Consider the following 21,697-nt stretch of genomic DNA (forward strand, 5'->3'; position numbering starts at 1 on the left):
AGAGGTACGTAAGTTGAGAGTAAGAAACTTATAGTAGGGAAGTTCTGATAGTAAAGTAAGGCTAAGGGTTATAATTAAGGTGAGTTATATTATACCTTGATTTACCATTATATGTTTTACGGATGTTTTGAGTCACCATAGCTTATTTTATACAAGCTATATTTTATTAAGTTATATAAATAAAAGTTATGTTTTATAAATATTTCAGTTACGTGGATTACTTTCTAAACTCTATTTACTTAAAAGGAAACTCATGGATATGTTTGTTTAAATTTTAGAATATATTTGACTATAACCTTATAAACAATTATGCTTTGTAAGTATCACCACGGGAGTCCCACGCCTTGAGGGACTTAAATAGCCATGAGCCTCTGTTTGGCTACTTTGTGGTCCTCTGTTTGTCATGGATCCATTGACCTCTGTTCTGACTGTCACTTCTGTGACCTCTGTTCTGTTCTGTTTTATACCGTGGTTATGATTATTTATGTACATGATTTCTGTATTCCGCCACTTTAAATAAACTGTTATTTCAAATTAAATTATGTAAATATTTTAGCCTAACTAATTATCCATGGTTATTTTGTATTCCCTACACTCTTGGCATAATATTTCTCACTCTGTTGTGTGCTTATAGCTGTTACCCTTTTCAGGTGACGAGATATAGGGGAATCCATAACCCCACAAAATGGAACCTGCATATGGACTGATGTTGAATCACTATTTTATCTTTCTTTTTTTTATATTTTTGCTCCCTTTTGTTTCTATTCGGGTTGGTCACTGAATAATAAAATAATGAAAACCCTAGAAATGTATTTCCTCTTTCTTAAATAGTAAAATGAAGTAAAATTTCTGTTTAATTATTTTTATTTTCGCTTGCGCAGCTTAATTTGCTTCGAATAAGAATAAGTTAGTAAGTTGCGATTTCAACCCTAAGCCTCTGGAGTTGGGTCGTAACAAAAACCACACTCAACTGCATACTTAGCCAATGCAATGTGGAATGCCGGCACTCCACCTTTAAATTCTTGACCAACACTATGTATAATCCCCTTTCAACTAGTAGACAACAAAACTCTCTCTGGTTCTGGATAAAAACTAGGCAACAAACCACCAAAATCATCACAATCGTTAACCAAAGAACTCTCACCAATTACAGAATCAATCCTACAAGAATTACCATCATCAATCTCCACAATTCTCTTATCACCCACAACAATATCAACAACATGACAACCACTACCACCTACCATTGACAGCATATTCCACAAATCATCATCACGTTTAACAATACAATTAGAATATCCAGCAATAGAGAAAAACAAACAAAAGTTACTAACACTCAACTCCTTGAACTTCGCACATATTTTCTCAACAACTTCATCATAACTATATCCTTCACTAATCTTAATAGCAGCACAACAATTACTGTATTTGCACATTAACATGAAACACCCCTTCATACTACATAATCACAAACTAACAAATAATTGTTCACAGATCCCAAACTGCAAAATTATACAGTTACAACATATCAGTACTAACACTACACAATTCACAATTCCAAACTGCAAAATTATACACTTACAACATATCAATATCAAAACACCAGAATTCACAATTCCAAACTACAACTTCAAAACACATTACACTATACAACAAACAAAATCAAAATCATTATACTATATCACATACAAAAATCAAATAAAATAAATATCAAACAAACAAAATTTATCACAAAACAAAGAACTAAAACAACATTGCCAAACACAAACCAGATATCACGCAAATTTGTTTATCTATATATACATACATATATGTATCGACAAATACAAACCACATACACATACAGAGATATATATATATATGTATATGTATGTATCGACAGATACATACGTACACATACATATATGTATCGACAGATAAAAACCAGATACAGAGAGAGAGAGAGAGAGAGAGAGAGCGTACGCAGAGATCGCCTGTACGCAGAGATCGCCTGTACACAGAGATTCAGATCGCATAACTAGATCCACCTCACAGCACAATGAGATCGACCACACAGCACAATGAGATCGCCATAACGAAGAGAAATTGAGATCGCAGAGACGAAAATTTGATTTTCTTTTTTGAACGGAGCAAAATTTTGATTTTTTACGTATATATAGATCTCAAAACAAAGGGTAATACAGTCATTTACAAAATACGAAAATAAAAAACGGGACCTCTGGGTATAAAACTTAAAAAACTGTGGACCTATTAATCTATTAAAAATATATTGGGATTAGAAGGGAAATAGATCCCCTATATAGGACTACATAATAATTTTCCCAAAAATAAATAAGAATGTCTTATGTCTTTCAGCCCATTAATTTTTGTTGGTCTAAAAGATAAAAGGCCAAGTATCATTTTTTACTCTCTTATTGCATTGGGCTTTGTTGCAGTTATTGTTGTAAAATGAATTAGTAAATTATTTAAATTAGTCTTGTGTTAATCTTGTTAAAAATTCATTTAAAATTATCTCATTAGCTAAAAAATATAGTTTAAATAAATTTTAACATTCATTAATTTTTTTGGTTCAAATTAATAAACTAAGGATCTGTTTGGGAAGATTACTTGGATTAAAATAGTCATATAAAATAAAATAAGTTATTTTAGCAAAATAAGACAAGATGTCACATCTAATTCATAATTATTTCATTTTTTCTCTTATAAAAAAAAAAAAAAGTATTCCAAACAAGACTTTTTAATCCCAAGCTAAAATAGCCAAAAACCAAAAAATTAACTCTCATCCCAAACGTAGGCTAAGTTATTAAGTTTGGCTCGATGAAACCTCATTTGAAATGAACTAAAAAAATTAAACAAGCATATTGAAATTTGTTAAATTAAACTTCAACAATTTAATACTCAAATCTCAATTTGACTCACTTTCAATCCTGTTAACAGAACCAAAACACAAGATTCTGTAAACTAAGATAACTACACATAAACCAATCACACAATATTAAGCACAGAACAGTAACAAACACCAGCTGAGTCCGGTTCGAATTCCTTGAATGGATCCAAACGTCAACTAATTTCAATTTCAACAGTCAAAAGAATTTGATGTAAAATGAGAGAATTTGTATACTTGAATGAAACAAGGCACTGTCACACTGATTGCAATTTTCTTGCTTAGAAATCAAAAGAATTTTAACAAATGCTCACTTTCTGTTTGCTTAAATGCCAAAAAGAAATGATGTACAAAACCTTTTCTCAACTTCCATACATCATCATATGCTGAAGCAATGGTTCCACAAGAGAAGAGTTGGTGGAATGGTCTTGGCTGCTGCCATTCATGGAAGTACTTTTGAATCTGATTCTTCTCAGACTATGCAGTGGTAAGAGTCTCGTGCAATGAGTTGTCCTTTTAGAGTTGCCTTGATACTCTTGAAGAAGAGACAACTTGCAATCGTGTCGAGCACAACAAGGATGGAATACAAGCAAGCAATGAACATCCCTTCAAAAGCCATGGAAGGACAAGCCCTTCCCACTAGATGATAAGCTCTTACCACCCGGTAGCGAAATAAGCCCTCCACCGCAAGGATACCCAGATTGATAGGAAGATTCATAGAAAGTGCTATTGAGTTCCTAGTCCAACAAAGCAAACAGGCCTTATAAATTGCCCTAAACCCGGTACAATTTTCCAATCCTGCCACAACCAAAGCTAGGTTGCAGATGAGACTGACATTGGCAAGAATTGAATAGAAAACTGCTTTGGCAACCAGAAGGGCAAGAGGGTTTGTTTTTGAGAATCCAAATGATTCGAGGGTATTGAAGGCAACAAAGAGAAGAGAGAAGGCGGCTGCGCTGACAACAACGATGAGGACTGAATTGCAAAGTTGAGTCAAGAGTTGGGACTTGTACAGCTTCATGAATGAGGAAAAGGGTAGTGGAAAAGATGATTTGTGGTGAATCAGAGTTTGAATTATGAGCAATTTGCCTATGACAAGGGATGTAAGTGCAAAAACTAGACTGAAAACAGAGGTGAAAATGTTTTGAGAAAGATTACTGTTGAGAAGAGAGAGAAACTGGGAAGAGGGATGGAAGATTGGTTCAAAGCAAGCATGGATGATCAGAAGTAGCGGCGAAGAAGACGAAGAAAGGGCCTGTGAGAGGAGGACTGAGGCTGAGAAGGGCAGAATAAGAAGAAGTGGAATGGTGGTGAAATACTCAAATTTTTTAAGAAAGGTGTGGATTGACCTCCTCATGATCTTTCTTGGATTCTCCATATGAACATATGTGGATTCTTCTTCCATTAGATATGTGAGTGAGTGAATCGGTTTTGCACTTGCAATGAATTGCATATATGCACTTCTGCCTTAGAAAAAGAGAGAGAGGGAGGGAGGGAGGGAGAGAGAGAGAGAGAGAACTGATATTTCAATATTGAAGAGTTTCAAGATTTCTTTAGTGAGTGAGATTCATATTTTCCTTCCTATCTCAACTACCAGAAACTAACCCATAACCACCAAGGTACTAGTAAATTCATAAAACAACAATGCTAGACAGGAATTAAACACAGTTATAATGGGATCCACACTCCACATTCAGAATAAATCTCAGTCAACTAATACACTTTTTGCGACTCATTCTTTATTTCAATTATGTGTTCTTAACACTAGCATTTGCACATTTTAGGATTGAGATTTTATTGGAGTAATTAAAGCATGGTTTTGGTTTGCTCCTTGATCTTTTGAGGTCGTTGTTATTGTGAAAATATTTTCTGTTATTTTTATTGCGAGATTAGAGGGCTCATGTTGTTACCTAGGCTGATGCAAAACAAAAAACTGTTTTGGATAGACATGGGATGGATGGCGCATATTGCTATGGATATGTATGTTTTACCCCTTGTCTTATCTACATATCTACATATCCCCACCAATTGGCAATCTATTATATATTGTGGGTGATACGTAGCTTGCACGAAGATTATCAATTTTCCAAATAGAAGCAAAACTATAGTCTAAAAGAGTCGCAACGTCTTTTGGTTTGATTGTATGTTGGATATGCATTTTGGTACAAGAGGAAAGAATATTATCTTGATTTATATTATTAGACCTATTTATTATTACCTTAAGATTTTAAAATAATTAGTGGCATAACTATACATATTAACACGGTTACAAGTGTTAATAGATCCTCTCAAAAATTATGCTCGTGCTGATGTATTTGTGGGTGAAAGTGTAAGTGGCCCTAACATTATTGTGTCCGAATTATAACTCCTTTTTTTTTCCAAAAAAACATACTTAATTTGGATTAGTTTGGTTGACCGAAACAATGTTGCACCTCACTAGGAGGTAGTCATAGGGGTAACATTCCCTTCTTTTCTTTTTTTTCATTTTAGTTATTGACATGGGAAGAAATAAAGAAAAATAGAAATATAATCAAATATTTCTGTGATCAATTTAACACATGACTTGTCTTCCATCTCATTCTAACATATGATACTAATTTAGTAACGTATAAATTATATCTAGAAACAAATCAACAAAAATTTCTTAATTTTAAGATTCAAATTATTCTCTTTTGAAAATTCAGAAATTTACTATTCTTTTATATATTACTACTTCAATGGTTTAAATGCATGAAAAACATGATTTGCAAGTGTTAAGTTATATTTGAATTATGAATTTTAGTAAAAGTTTGTGAAGAAAAAATACAAGATTTTTACTCTGGACAGTGACATAGCCTTGCCATTATGGCATTAACTAATTTTGCAGATTTTATTGTGAGATAATGGGAAATTCTCAGTGATTTGGAATTCAAAAGCTAATGTCACTGTATATTTCAAGTCAATTCGAATAAAATTAGGAATGAGTGTGCAATTGAACATTTGTTTATTATCATGGCGATTGTCAGCATTGTTAGTGCCATCTCCTTTTTAATACAAATTAATATATGTTTGTGTTGTGACTTGTGGTTTGATTTTGTCCATATACTACTCAATTTCAGAAATAAATATTGAAGGTCATTTTTTTCCCCATATTTTTTACATGGATATAATAAATATGTGGTTGAAATTAGTTTACTGTAACCTTACTTTTTTTCTTTAAAAAATTTTGGTATATAGATGGAGCAGTGGAGCTTGACAAAAGTTAGCTCAGAATTGGTGCTTGTTGCTTTGAACAAAATAGATTTTATAGATGACCTTCTAGAATATTTTTCATCAGATTGAAAAAACATCAAAAGTTGGGGATTCTATTTGAACCCAAAATATATCTCAATATTTCCAATTTAAATTCCTATTTTACTAATAAGGATAATACATATTAAATCCTAAAATAAATTTTTTTCTCTCATGGTACACCCTAATTAGTTATTTCTATTTAAATTTCTATATCTTTTTTCTCAAGAGATCAAAGTTATTTCTTCTTCTTCTTCTTCCTCCTCCCTCTAAAACTCCAATCCACCCTACTAAAACTTACCATCGTCATCAACATTATTATTTTTTATTATTTTTAAACCCTAAATCCTAGAAGAAAGTTTGAACAAAATCAAATAATGGATGAGAGTAATAATCAAAATAGTTTTTTGAAGTAACCCATCAAAAAGGAGATAAGTATTTATATAAAGAGACTTTACAATTTTTGTAGACTACCACCAATTATTTTTTATTCCTTTTTTTTTTGACTAAAAATTAAAATTTCTACAGAAATTGGGTGTAAATAAAAAATAATAATGGTGCTTTACAAAAATTATTTTGGGAGTACTTAGAAATTTTCATGGTGCGTAAGATTTCCACAGAAATTGGGTGTAAATAAAAAATAATAACGGTGCTTTACAAAAATTATTTTGAGAGTACTAAGAAATTTTAATTTTAATCAAAAAAACGATATAGAAAATAATTGATGGTGCTCTACAAAAATTGTGAAATTCCTTTATATGAATACTCATCTCCTTTTTTATGGGTTGCTTCAAAAAATTATTTTGATTATTACTCTCATCCATTATTTGATTTTGTTCAAATTTTCTTCTAGGGTTTAGGATTTCAAAATAATAAAAAATAATGATATTGATGATAATTGTGAGTTTTGGTAGGATTGATTGGAGTTTTAGAAGGAGGATGAAGAAGAAGAGGAAAAAGAAGAAGAGTAGGAAGAAATAACTTTGATCTTTGGAGAAAAGATATAAAAATTTGAATAGAAATAATAAATTAGGGTGTACCATGAAATTTTTTTTTTTTTGTATTTAAGATTTAATATGTGTTGTCCTTATTAGTAAATTTAGATATAATAAGAATTAAAATTTATGAATTTAAATTGAGCGTATTAAGATATATTTTGGGTTCAAACAAAATTCTCCAAAAGTTGGAGGTGTTATGTAACTACGTTAGTTAAATTTCTTTGACATAATACTAAAAAATTTGAATTAAGGCCAAGTTTGGGAACTTGTAAAAAAATTAAAAAGTCAAAAAGTTAAAAAGTTAATACTATTCACCAAAAGTCAACAATTACGGCTGCACAACTCCCAATTTGAATTTTTCCCTACAAATCAATTTTTATAATTTTTTATTACACATTTTTTCATAAAAAGTCAAAAAATTAACCCAAACATATATATTTTCAATCTCAATTTTTTAATCTAAAAAGACAAAAAGTATACTTATTTAAAACACCTCAAACAACCCCTAAATCTCGCATTATTTTAGATAAAGAGAGCTATCATTATCGTTGTGCCCAGCTTGAAAAATACGCTAACATAGTTTAAGAACAATAGCGAGAGATTGCACAATTGAACACAATCACATGAGTGAATTTTTTTAAAATTTTTAAAATTTCATCCACTAATGATAGGATTAGGATTCTATAAGCATAACATAAGAGGTCTGAAAAAAGATTAAACTCATATTAGAAAGAATTCCTATGCCTCCGTTTGAGAAGTGGATTGACTTTTTTGACTATAAGAGCCTGGGCTCAAAAACTTAGTTTGGGAAGGGCTTTTGACTTTTTGGTTTTTTTGATTTTTTTGTGAGAGAAGAGTGTAATGATTATGGGGTTGGATGAGATGTTTTGTCTGTTTTGGCTCATGAGCCTATTCTGTCTTTTATGGCTCATTGAGCCAAAAAAGCCCAATGAGCCCTTGCCAAACCAACCCTATGTTGGACCAATCTACGATAGGGAGCCAGTACTAAATTTAAACGCTGCAAATGAACAGAGTCGTTTGTGAACAGGTTCGACCTCAGCTCGGTAAGAGTTCGTTCGAATTTGGTTCGTTAATTTTTTTTTACGTTCGAGTTCGAGCTCGAGCTCGAACTCGTTAGATTTTTAATAAACAAGCTCAAACATTCTAAAACTCGGCTCGTAAGCTCGGTTCGTTAGCTGGCTTGTTTAATATTTATTATTTATATATTAAATAATATAAAAATATGTATAAAAAATAAGAGAAATATGTTATTTATATATTTAAAAAATATAAATATAAATAATAGTTAACTATAGATAGTACATTTATATAATAGTGGTAGTAGATATTATTATTTTAGTAAAATATGAACTTTTTTTTAGTATGTTTATATATTATATATATAATTATATAATCAAAATTTTAATTTTAACTTTGGTCTCACATACAAATATGAATTTATAAATTTTTTGGCTCGTTAAGGCTCGTGAACAGGCTCGAACTCGAGTCGAGCCTAAACCTACTTAGCTCAAACTTTATTCATTAAATTTTTATTTAATTCGAAATCAATCTCATTAAAATCTTAATAAATAAATTTAAACATAATAAAATTCAACTCAACCCGACTCGTTTGGAACTCCCCAGAGGATAGCAATACCGGGCTTCATACCCATCATGATTCATAAAATATTTGGCTGTCAAACTTATGGACCCAATATTGACGTCATGATACACTGTTTTGAGCCGAGAAATCAAAAGTAGCCTAGCAAATCCATCATGGCATTGGCATGAGGCTGCTTAGACGGTCAGGATCGGGCTGTGACCTAAAAATGCTCACAGACCGTCACTCTCCAGCTTCGTTTTTCCATCCCTAGTGGCCCGTTTCCGAATCCTCCACACCCAGTCAGTCAGCGACTTTAGCTTGTACCGGTGAGTTATTCCGATCTGAATTTTATTTTCTCGGTAGTCCAATTCTATCTATCATCTTTCCTTTTATAGACTTTGAGATCTGAATCTGTTAGATATATCTATCTGTGATGATTTTGGTAAATTGTTGTTAGGGGCCTTTGCTTGTAAGCAATTGAACCCATCAAATATTGCTGTTTTATTGTTCGTTAATATTGTCATGCTTCATTAGTTGCAAAGATTTGGAATTTTCTGTGTGCGTGTGGTGTTTTCAATTCATCTACTATTTAGCAGTAGTGCCAAATTTAGATTCAGGCAATGACCCAAAATTGTAGAAATTAGCTTCAAAAAATTAAACTTTTAATTAATTCAGCAGAAATTCTGAATGAATAGCATGGAAACTAGATAATAATATAAATAGGAAAATTGGTGATTTTTTTTTTTTTTTTTGATAAATAACCAAAATTTATTGAGAAAGCATCAAGATGATGCAAAGAATACAAGAGCGGCCTCAAAAGACTAACCAAACTAACAAATCAAATTCTCCACAAAATCTATAAATAGGAAAATTGGTGATAAGTTCAGGAATTTGAATGAATTTGGATTTGGATTTGGATTTAGATTTGGACTAGAACCAATAAATTAATTAATTGAAGAATTCTCTTTATTCATTTAATTTTTGAAGCAGTAATCAATTGGTGGGTTGAGAAGCCTCAAGGTGTTCAGAGACATGTCTTTTTTTTTTTTTTTTTGAAGAAGGAGAATTAAAAGTTGCAACTTATTGGCTCCGTTTGGTAGAGTTGTGGGAAAGTGATTATAACTTATACCTTAACAGCTTATAGCTTATAACTGTAAACATAAACTAATTTTTAACTTATAAATTAAGCTTCTCCTTCCCCACTCAAAGAATAAGTTGATTTTTGACTTACAAAAAGTTATAAGCTGTATTGTTAAGTTGAACTAAACACATCAAAATAGCTTAAATTAAGCTAAAAGCTGAAATAAACTGGAAATAAACTCTATCAAACAGGGCATTGATATGGCATCTAGGTGGCACGTTTGTTACAGTCGTCTTGCAGCTGATGAAGATAATGATTATCATGCTGGTGGATATGACCCTCGATATGACTATACACCAAAGTCCTTTGATAAAGTGCCTTGGAAATCCATTTTCCTTGCACTTTTCCTACTCTCCTTACGCTGTGTTTGGTTGGAAGATTTGAGGAGGGATTTGGAAAAGGAAAGGGAAAAGTTAGATGAAATGTGAATAAAATACACCTACATTTCACTTAGTTTCACACACTTTTTCTCTTTCCCTCTCTAAATCCCTCCCCAAATCCCCCAACCAAACACAACATTAGGGTGCATGCTTATCTTTCTGTCCTACTTTGTCTTCATAGGTCACATGGGAGGAGAACGATCCCAAGCTTATGGTCTTTTAGGACTTGGAATTCTTACTTTCCTCCCAGGTATGTTTAAAAAATTTGGGCTCGTTATATTTATTGATTTTGCTTGCTAAAAATGATCACTGCTTATATAATGAATTAAGTTTTACCCTGGAGCATCCACATTTGGGCATTTCTGTGCCCCTTTTTTAGTTTTATTTTTTTTATACTCTGGAAAATTTATATGTGCTCCTTGATGAGCCATTCTTTGAATTAAAACAATTTATTTGACAATTTGAAGTGAGCCTTCCTGTTTGTAAAACATTATTAGCTTGCAAAGACTCATGAGATCTGCAATACTGGGTCCTCTTACTGTAGTTGTTGGAACCAACAGTGATGTATATCAACTTAAATGTGAATAGGTTAAGCATATTGCAATTATTATCCCAATTGAAAAGTTAATGTAAAATTCTAAGTAGATAAAGCCTTCTAAGCAAATTGTTTGTTTTTAACTCTCAAGTAGATTTTCTCATATAAGTTGATATCAAGCTTTCCTCAAAGACCTTTGCTTGGTCATGAAATATTTTGATAAATTTTTTTATTTTAAACAAGTCTGGCTCAAAGTAGGAAAGAAAGAATTGAGTACTTTCTCAAAACTCGAAAACAAATTGAGAATTGTAAGTGGTTTCTAAATTTAAGATGTGAATTTTCGCGAAGGATTGGCACCTGAATTGCCGAATTAAGGCTCTAGAGATTTAGGGGCACCTGAACTGCCAACTATAATTTGTGTTATAGTATTTGCAGCTTTATGTTAATAGAATACTCTCCCCGTAGAAAAGATGGCATATGAGGGTTGCTTATTTTATTTTATTTTATTTTTTGTGGTTTGCTTCTCAAATATATGTTGTAACACCTTTTCTTTATTTTTACATTTTCATCACCAAATAGCTCTCTATAACCAAATTGCTCTTTGTAATCGTGCACATTATACGTCGTCTTATCCATCTGTCACTGGAGAAACTGCTGATTATCCAACTAACGACTGCAGGATTTTATGAGACTCGAATTGCATATTATTCGTGGAGGGGTGCCAAAGGATATCACTTCGCTTCCATCCCAGATTTTTGAGGACATGCATAATGCATTGGTGAACACTGCCACTTCTTTTTTTGTTTTTGTTTTAGACTTTGTGTAATTAAGAAGGTCATTGTGCAAACTGCATGCCTCCATATTTTGTTTGCTCATTATACTTTCAAACTGGTTCTTATTAAAGTTTTGTGTAGTTAGAAAAGGATTGGAAATGCTTATGAGGCTGGTTAAATTTCAGCAGGAAAATGTCTAATAGTGAAGGTAAGAGAAACTAAGGAACTACTAAATAAGAAGAGTTTGAAAACCAAAGCCACCCAGTACACTGGTAAAGATGGCTGGCTTCCATTTGGCAGGTTCAATAAAGAAGAGGAGTTTACAAGCAGATATCTGTCATTCAGGAATGTCCCCGGGAGCTAGAATTACACTATTGTTATTAGAACATTTTTTCTGGGCTAGTTTCAGTGCTCCCATCTGGCTCCTGATGATGAGCAGATGATGGAAGGATTTTGTTCGGATTTCAATTGTAAAATCACATTAGTTGCAAGGGAATGTTAAATCCAGGAGCATTATAGTTGTACCTGCATTCTTATCTCTTTTATTCTGGGATCCATTTACGATTATGAGAGGGTGGGTGTATAGATGCAGCCATAAAGTTATTGATTTAGTAATTTTTTAGGTACATTATTTGAGTGATGGATCTTGATTGAAGCTTAATGGTGGGCAGTGCCCTCTAATTATTTCCTAAATGGGGATACTATGCATTAATGAAAGGTGAAGTAGGTATCGGCATATTGCCAGATATCATAGGGAAGTTTATAAATTATTTTTGATTTGAAAGATGGAAAGAGAATAGAAACGGTTAGGTTTCAGTTGGATTTATGGATTCAACGTAACTCATACGAGATTGTTTTTTAGATTTATATTTCAGGAATTTGTTTGAAATAACTTGGCGAATTTATATTTATTTGAAGACCTTGAATGATTCTGTTTGTGCAACTGTACTAGGATCTAAACAAAACACCTCTCATATCTCTGTATTCAATCTTGCATTTTATAATTATCAATCTACCTTCAATTGTATGTTACATATAAACAAATACAGAAGAAAGTTTGAGCAAAATAGAAGTCTTTTGATTCTCAAAATTAAGAAAAACAAAGAAAGATCGAGAAGAATATCACTTTAGCTATGCACCAGGATTGCACAATTGTTCCTGTTTGCTGTTGTCCAACGCTCTTCCCCACGGGCTCCATTTGTGAATTGATCCTAATCTTGTAAGTCATTTCCATATTACATGAATATTATTAGTCTTTCTATCAGAAAAATCTATCTGGAAACTTGAACTGTTGGTACAAAAAAGCCCTAGAAGCCTCAATCTTTTTCTTACACTTCTCACCAATGTATATTGCTATCAGATAATAACAAATTGCTTCCACATCAATATCTCCCTTAGTAAATCCTAAGTAGTCTCTTCTCATGGTCATGGAAAATAAAATTACATTGGTAGTCCACATTAGAAGCATGGCATTACATGTCTCCTGCTATTCAAGAGAGAGATCAGGGAAGGGTAAAACAGTCTAAAAGATAGTTGTTTGCTCATTCATTCAACCATGAACTACCAGTTAATTAACAAAACAGATAGGAGGTAGGTCGAGGGAGCTCCAGAGTGACAATTCACCATCGTTACTAGCAGAAGATCCCATATCAGTTGAACTTTCTTCATTTTTGTCCTGTTTATTCACTTCCATGGCATTGCTTTCTGCTTTCTTCTCTTCTTGGTTCTTTGTACATGCATTCCGGAGATTGGTTAGATCAGACCTTCTGCTCTGCTTGACACTGCCCGATCCAAGCTTCAACCTTAGGCACTCGGTTATCCCATTGAACGCATAGAGAGAAGCTGAGAACTTCCTTTCATATTTCATCCTCTTCATTGCCTCCCTGAGCATTGATGGCTCGTCTCCATAAAATTCCTGCTCCATAGGATCTGTGATCTCTTCAGCAATCTCAAAAGGAGAATAGTAACACAATCCAACTTCATCCATAAACCGGAAATCCACAACCCCTGGGTCGGTCCGCTCTTCTTCACCATCCTCTTCTATTCCCCCTCCAGAATTTCCATCACCACTGGAAGACTGAGCTATATCACTCCAGTTATAGTCAAAATCCTGTTCCACCATCCCACACTCATCTTTCTCAGTTAAACATGACATTAAAGTACTTGTGCTTGTGTAATCGCCAATACTTGCACTAGTGTTGGTGATCATCATGTTGTCTGCGGTGGAATAGTAGACTTCAGGATCATTAAGGAAATCAGTGAACTGGGTTTCTGAAAAATCAGTTACTTCACCTATAAATTCTTGTTGTTGCTTCTGCTGTTGGTTAGTAGGCACACAAGAAGTAGATGAAGCAGCTAAGTGGTTATTTCTTGCTTTGAGCCTATGGAGGAGAAGGTTAGTGATCTTTGAAGGAAGAGCAGGCGTTGAAGTAGATGACGGAGAAGAAGGCCAGAAGTTTGTGCGAGTGTTGGCACCGCGAAGCAAGCACGCAGCCTCATCGTAGGCCCTTGCTGCTTCCTCAGCTGTGTCGAAAGTTCCTAACCACACCCGAATCTTTTGTACAGTATCTTTAATCTCAGCCACCCATCTACCTGATGGCCTTTGCCGTACCCCCACAAATCTCTTCCGAGCTCGTCGGGCCCCACCAAGTGCTGCAGCAGTGGCTGCTTCCTTCATCATCTCATCCCAAACCAAGTTTGCGTCATCAGAATTTCTCTTAGATGCCCCTTCACCAGCCTTTCTCTTCCTAGCCATTTGGATAATCCCCTGTTCTTTCTTTTGTTTTTTTGGCTTGGAATAGTAATGGGTGATATGGAAGATTGTGAAGGTTTACTTTGCTTTCCTTGTATTGTGCTAAGTTGAACACAGACACCTACACATTTATAGAGGGGAATATCCTGTCAAATGGAGAAGAAAGTTGAAAGGGTCTTTAATGCTCATTCATACTTCTTTGTTCTTTATGGGATGCAGTTTCATATGAAACCATGTGGAGGCTTCTTTTTGTTATGAGAGAGAGAGAGAGAGAGAGGTAAATGTTGTGTTGTGAATCTTGTGATGCAACTTAGGGATGCTTTGACGTAGCCAAAGAGTATATAGTGTCTTGCTTTCTCTTCTATGCTCTATTAATTTAAGGCTTAAATACAAATTTTAATTTGAAAAATTCAATCCTGAATTGGTCCTTACACTTGTTTTTTGATTTGTTACATCTTTTTTCTTCTTTTTTGTGTGTGTGTGTGTGTGTAGATAAACACATCTTAAATTGCTTTGCTCGCTTAAATGATTATTCTATGATGCTAGTAAATTATCTTTTAAATTTTACATAGAAGTCATCACTGTCTTGAAAGGGACTAATTGTACCCTTCTCATTGTCTGGCATACAAGCTTTAGATAAATTATTGAATTGAAACAGAAGGGAGGGACACAAACAAGAACAATGCATTTCAAAGTTTTTCTTGACCAAGTGCATTTTGACTATTACCCCCTATATGCTTTGTTTTAACTCTTAGTTTATTGAGAAATTGAATGCCTTGAATAACTGTTTAGTGGCATGGTGCAAATGTTACATTAATAAAATGTCAACCGTGGCACTCTTGGTAAGAGCTCGTTGGGATGGACTCCCTTCTATACTTTCATCTATTCATACTTCTCTTGTAGGCTCTAATTTGGATCTGCATTAATAATTCGAACCGTTTATATTGTAATTTTCATAATAAAAGTTATTCATGCAAAAATTAAGTTTTATTCAAAAATTATAAACACAAGAACGAAAAACAATATTTTTTTATTTATAAAAATGATGGTTTAAGCTCACAATCACTTTTGTTGTGCATTTTATTAAACAAAATGTGATTTTTTTTTTTTTTTTGAGTTAATAATTTTCCGATGACACTCATTTTTTGCATAGATGACTTTTATTACGAAACTTACAAAATAGACGGTTTGGATGATTTGTGTGAATCCGAATTGGGGCCTATAAGAAAGGTATAAAGAGATGAGGTATGAAAAGTAATTTATTCCGAATTGGATTTACTGGGATGAATGTAAAATTAAATGATTGTTCTATCAAAATGTTTATTTTCCATGTTTTACTTATTAAAAAATGGGATAATTATTCAATAATTTTGAAATATGAACACGTGATATTCTTTTGTATTATAATTAGTGGGGAAGGTGGATAGGTGGAGTATTGTGTTAAGTGATTAGGGAATATGAGTTGCATATTAAATGATAATTGGTTAAGGAATATAAATACGTGATATTTTAAAAATATTGAATAATTTCTCTTTAAAAATGATAGAAATGAATTAGAAATCATCCTTCATTGTTGTAAGTAGAATGAAAATTCCGTTCTAATTGACTTCCATTGCAATGAACTAAGCGCTACATTGGGGTCTCAAACAAAAACAAAAATGCTTTGGATAGTGAGCCATTGCAATGAAAGTTGTAATCAAATGGTATTTATTTGTCATTGTCGAAGAGAAACGATTTTAACGAAGCGCCACAACAATAAAAAAAAATATGTCCAAGTCGCTAATCCGACAATGTGTTTTCTGAAAGCATTTTAATATTTCAAGGGGGAGAGAGAGAGAGCGGAACAACAAAACTCACAGAAAAGGGCACATTATAATTTATACTACACTAAAGATCTGATTAAATTATGTTTTTGCTCTTCCTAGCATTTTCCATTTGGAGTTGTGGATGATGCCCATAGCTTTAAGAAAACAATATATTAGCTTAGTTTTTTTGTTTTTTAATGGTGTTTTCCATAGCCATTTTTATTCCTCCACGTGGAAGTGCAGCAACAAGCCAGAGGTCCCCTCCCACACCGATTCATGATAACACAACATTTGAATTCTATTATTGAGACAAACAACAATGCTTCCGACCCAGTGGCACCCCTAGTGAGGTGTCAACCTTTTATTGGCTGAAAAAAAAAAAAAAAAAAAAAAAACAGTTTTTTTGAACCAATCACAACCGACACCCAGCACCCACGGGAGTCCGAAGCATTTTCCTTGAGACAAATGGGTAGCCTTTTTACTACACGACATAACAACATGTTTAGATTTTCAGTCCTAACTGATAAATTAGTAAAGCAACAATGAAGAGAGTGAAAATGGTTTTATATTTTTTTGTTAGAGAGGTTAATTAAGATGTAAAATAAACACAAATAAGGAAGGTCGTTTCCGATCCGATGTACAAAGAAAAGGAAAAAGGAAAAAAGAAAAAAAAAGTCAGTATAATTTTTAAAATGTAAAGACATAATTTTATTAAGCACAAATCTTATCAAATATCAGCATAATTTACCTTGTAAATATCTCTTCAAAAAAAAAAAAATTATTATCTATATCTACATGATAAAGCATATAACTAAGAAGGTTTTAAAACTTTTCGACATTTTTCTTCTTATAAAAATACACATATTTTTTTATTACTTTAGAAAATAATTGCTAGGAGTAAAATAGTTATCAAATCCATCTATCTTCTTCATTTATTACATCATTAAAAAAATTTAAACATAAAATTACAATTGCACCCACCACAATAAAAGTATAGATGATAAAGTCATTGTAATTTAAAAAATGTAGAGGGAAGTATTCATAAGTTGTATAAACCTTAACAGCAGCACAAATTACAAATAGATAGAACAATCACAGAATAATTGCACGAGAATATTTTTTTGTTCAACACACATGAAGACTTACGTTAGGCACAATAATAGATTTACATTATGCACGGAGAAGAGTTGTAGAAAAAAAACGTAGAGGGGCCTATCTATAATTTGTATAAATCTTTGGGGCTCTGAATGTAATATTCACTTTTAAAAAACATTGCCACCATTTTCTCTGTGGCCAAACACAATAAATAATCATTCTTCATCGTCGTCGTCATCAGATCCACCACCGGAGTCCGACAATTTTCCCGGCCACCTCCTTCTTCTCCGGCGAATATCAGATTTTTCAACAGTTTCAGGTTCTGTCTTTCTTTCCAATTAGCACAATCCAAAATTATTGTTCTTAATGCTTCGATCGATGGATCGAGCGATCGAAGCGGTCTGTTAATCAAATTGAATCAGAAAGATAATCTCGATTAATGGTTTCGATTTTTAATTTGGTTCATTGGATTTGATTGTATAGGGATTGTTGATTGAACAGAGTTTATTTGAACGCGATGAGTGAGGTATTCGAAGGCTACGAGCGTCAATACTGCGAGCTTTCTGCAAATTTGTCCAAAAAATGCACATCAGCCAGTCTTCTTGATGGAGGTGAGAGGGGGAAAAAAAAAAAACCCCCTCATTCAACTTGGGTTACTTGTTTGATTTAGCTTATTCTTTGGTTTGGGTAACTGGGTACCAATGAAACCCCGTGTAATTAGTGTGTTTTCAAGGCAACAGATGTTGGAATTTTCCTACATATGTTAGTATAATAGGAAAACTCTCTGGTTTGAGTTTAGAAAGATTTGAATGAGGTTGCATATGATTTTGTCAAGTTGTTTTTATTTATTCTGTTTGGGGGTGAACATTGTAAATTTATGATCTGTGGCCCCTTCTCTCATTTATTTATTCTTTTTCTTATCAGGACATGTTTAGCTTTCATGTAAATAAGTTGGGTTAATTTCTTTAAGGATGAAGAAGTCATTTTTAAACATAGAAAGGAGAAGAAAACATTCTAGGGTTATTATATTGTTTAGGGTTTTAATAAGACAAAAAGGAAGTGAGATGATTGACTACAAAATTGTTAGGAGTGAAGTTTGGTGGTCAGACCTTAGTCTATGGCTAACACTTTGACGTTAAACTTGGCATTCTTTTGGATTCTGGCGTGTGAGATAATGATATGGCCTCCTACATTGGTCTTGCCTCTTGCGTATCACAACAAAATAGTCATTCCTAACCTAACAAGTAGATTTGCTGCATAAATGATTTGGAATTGGTATTTCTAATCAATTTCTCACTCCAATTTGTTATGACTTATATACTGTCTTTTGTTTTAGGTTTTAGTAAGCCATGATGCCTCGTGATAGAACGATTATTTATTTGGTTATGGTCTCTTGAATCTTCAACTGTGGAATTGCTCACCTGACTGAACTAAACTTAACAAATACAGACTTGATAATTTGGAAGGAAATTGCCAACACAGAAATGATGCGACAAAAGAAAAAATTCTTTCTAATATTTTTATCTAGTTTGAGGATATTCTAACTAATTATCTTGTTGCCCTCTTTTTGGAAGTTTGTATTTCTCACAACTGGTTTGTGCAGTTAAATATGTTCTGTAACATAACATCCATTAATTCAATAATGGTTAACCTTTTAAGGGTGCAAGCCTTTACGAGACATGACTGATACATTCCCACCAAACCCATATTAAGACTAGTTTCCAGTATTGCCTCTCATTGTTTTGCAGTGAAATTTAGAAGGGTGTAAAAGGGAAAAGAAAAGCAAGGTGTAATGTAGAACAGTGAAAGATTAAATGCCGTTATTTTCTGTAATGGCCAAATGCTATTGGATTGCTAAAGAAAAAACTATGGCACTACAAATTGCAGCCGACACTTCTCTTTTGGCACTACCTAAATCTTTTGCATTATTTGTGTTGGAAATGTATCTGGCATTGTCTTTGAAGTTTAAACTGGTGGATTGGAGAACTGTTGATTAGGTTGTGATTAAGACTTTTTCACAGATGCTTATGTTGAAAAGTTCAATCTTTCTTCTTTTTAAATTTTTTCCTTTGTTATGGACATTTACATATATTAAGGCATGGAACTTATGAATTTACAATATCTCATGACTTGCAGAACAAAAGAAGCAAAAGTTTTCTGAAGTAAAAGCTGGGCTGGATGAAGCGGAATCTTTGGTATCAAAGTGACTTCTTGTAGCCTAAAATGTTATTTTTTTCAAATTCTAGGAGTTGAATGTGGCATTGGCTTCTTGTTTCTCTAGATCCGGAAAATGGACCTTGAGGCACGAAGTTTGCAGCCAAATGTGAAGGTTGTGCTGCTTTCTAAGTTGAGGGAATATAAATCTGATCTGAACAACTTGAAAGCCGAAGTCAAACGAATTACATCAACTAACTTAAACCAGGCTGCACGGGATGAGTTGTTGGAATCTGGAATGGCTGATGCATTAACGGTATGTTATTGCTTGGGATAATTTTGCAGCTCCTGTTTCTTCTTCTCATCAGGGGAAGGCCTGTTTGAAGCTGTTTGGCACAGTATTTAAAATTGGTTTTGAAAATTTCCCTGGAAACTAGCAGTTCATAGGAAACTATTTGAAATAATTTTCACATTTTGATAAATTTGGATTCATTTAAAACTGAAACAACCCATAAAATGTCTGTGTTCTCAAAATTTTATGTTTTTTAATGATTTTTTTGAAATGATACGAAAAATGCATTTAATGTCCGATTTCCAGGACTACAGAAATTGTATTGTTTTGAACATTTCAGATCCACTAGCTCTCCTGTTTGATTCTGTCAATAATTTTAATTGTGGATGGATGGAATAGGTATCAGCTGATCAAAGGGCGAGATTGTTAATGTCTACTGAAAGAATAAACAAGTCCAATGACAGGGTTAGGGAAAGTAGAAGGACCATGCTGGAGACAGAGGAGCTTGGTGTTTCAATTCTTCAAGATTTGCATCAACAGCGCCAGTCTCTCTTACACACCCATGACACGGTATTACCTGACTAATGTCTATGATTCAATTATCGATCATTTTTCAGTTGTGGTACCCTTTTTCCAGAAACATTAGCGTACCTCCATGTGGGGTCAAATGCACTTGCTCTGTGTCCGTCTTCGTTTAAGACAACTCCACATTTCTAGGAACACAACTCAATTCTTCTGTATTTGAGCTTTTATATAATTTGTGAATCACTGCCGATTTAATGTTCAATGATGTGCGCCAAAGTGTATTTATCTGATGTTTTTCCTATTTCTGTTGCAGCTTCATGGAGTGGATGATAACATTGGCAGGAGTAAGAAAATTTTAACCAACATATCAAGAAGGATGAGCAGGAACAAGTGGATTATTGGCTCCATAATCGCAGTCCTTGTCGTTGCTATCATCTTGATCTTGTACTTCAAACTTTCCAAATAGACAAAATGTCCTTGACTTAGTTTGTGAGTGTTTCGGATAAACATGAGTTTGTTGTTCTCATTTGCTGTTTATTTCTCTGCAACAGTGAGTTTTGACATTCATTTGATCAATAAAAAGAAGTTGTGCCTCGTCTATTTTATTGTGCTCTTGTGCTTTCTTGTGATATTCTTGTTTGGCAACGAGAATTTGGAAAGGCAGTGCAATAAGAGAACTTCTCACCGTCCTCCCCTGGCAATTGCAGCAAAAATATTTAGAGCAATGCTATATCCATTGAATTTTTGCTCTGAATTTGTGTATACCAATCGTTCGGTTGGTCATCTAAGAACAAGGGTGACAACTGCAGTTGACAAGGGTGATAACTACGGTCAACAAGGGTTATCCTAGTAGTCCGACTTACAAAATTTGGACGATTCAAGTGAGCTCAAATTTGGTGTATGAATCATTTTTTACATATTTATTCAAACTCTCTGTCTACCTTAATGTGCTCCATTTTCTATTATTAAAGAGAGAAGAAAAAAAACGGAGGAGGAAAAACTATTCACATTTTTTAATTGTGCGAGGTAAAAAAGGGTTGAATATACTTTCTACAAGAAAAATTGGGCTATTTTTTCTGATTTAGTATTATGTTAATGATATCGCGTTATCATTGATACGTGCTATCATCAATCGATAATGAACTTATATATGAATAAGGAGAGATGTTATAATGTGCACTCTTAAAAAAGATGCATATGGTATGCCTTTCATAACTTTTTCACAAAATTTCATAATTTAAACCCAAAATGTCATAACTTTTTTACTACAAAAGTCATAACTTTTTTTCACTGAAAAATGTCATAACAAAATGTCAGTGTTATAACAAAACTCACAAAATGTCATAACATTATCATTCCTAACTTTAGAGTGCACATCATAAATTCGTTATTTATAACTTTACTACAAAATGTCATAATACACATTACAAGCAATCATAATATTCACCATAAAAAATCATAATTTTTTTATAATGTGCACCATTTAAAAG

At 33.3% G+C, this 21,697-nt stretch overlaps 2 protein-coding genes and 1 long non-coding RNA gene across 7 annotated transcripts; 2 read left to right on the forward strand and 1 right to left on the reverse strand.

Moving 5' to 3' along the window:
* Positions 1 to 8,823: 8,823 nt before the first annotated feature.
* On the forward strand, positions 8,824 to 12,108 carry LOC114296521 (uncharacterized). Of its 4 annotated transcripts, none has more exons than XR_014346779.1 (5): positions 8,824 to 9,081; positions 10,458 to 10,526; positions 11,491 to 11,589; positions 11,726 to 11,792; positions 11,885 to 12,108. It is a non-coding gene; the product is annotated as an uncharacterized LOC114296521 (long non-coding RNA). The 4 variants fall into 4 exon arrangements; XR_014346780.1 differs by having other exon boundaries at positions 11,770 to 11,792; XR_014346777.1 differs by lacking the exon at positions 11,885 to 12,108 and having other exon boundaries at positions 11,770 to 11,840.
* Positions 12,109 to 12,640: 532 nt separating this feature from the next.
* On the reverse strand, positions 12,641 to 14,746 carry LOC114296510 (ethylene-responsive transcription factor ERN1). Its single transcript, XM_028240811.2, has one exon. It carries the CDS (start codon positions 14,337 to 14,339, stop codon positions 13,152 to 13,154), a length of 1,188 nt encoding a protein of 395 aa, XP_028096612.2. The 5' UTR covers positions 14,340 to 14,746; the 3' UTR covers positions 12,641 to 13,151.
* A 2,290-nt stretch (positions 14,747 to 17,036) lies between these two features.
* On the forward strand, positions 17,037 to 20,814 carry LOC114296522 (vesicle transport v-SNARE 13). Of its 2 annotated transcripts, none has more exons than XM_028240825.2 (6): positions 17,037 to 17,555; positions 17,720 to 17,847; positions 19,373 to 19,431; positions 19,518 to 19,706; positions 20,082 to 20,252; positions 20,521 to 20,814. In XM_028240825.2, exons 2-6 carry the CDS (start codon positions 17,754 to 17,756, stop codon positions 20,671 to 20,673), a joined length of 666 nt encoding a protein of 221 aa, XP_028096626.1. In that variant the 5' UTR covers positions 17,037 to 17,555; positions 17,720 to 17,753; the 3' UTR covers positions 20,674 to 20,814. The 2 variants fall into 2 exon arrangements, with proteins under 2 accessions (XP_028096626.1, XP_028096627.1); XM_028240826.2 differs by having other exon boundaries at positions 17,417 to 17,555; positions 17,738 to 17,847.
* Positions 20,815 to 21,697: the final 883 nt, after the last annotated feature.

This window comes from Camellia sinensis, chromosome 1, assembly GCF_055761805.1.
Source record: "Camellia sinensis isolate YWXY chromosome 1, ASM5576180v1, whole genome shotgun sequence".
NCBI lineage: Eukaryota > Viridiplantae > Streptophyta > Magnoliopsida > Ericales > Theaceae > Camellia > Camellia sinensis.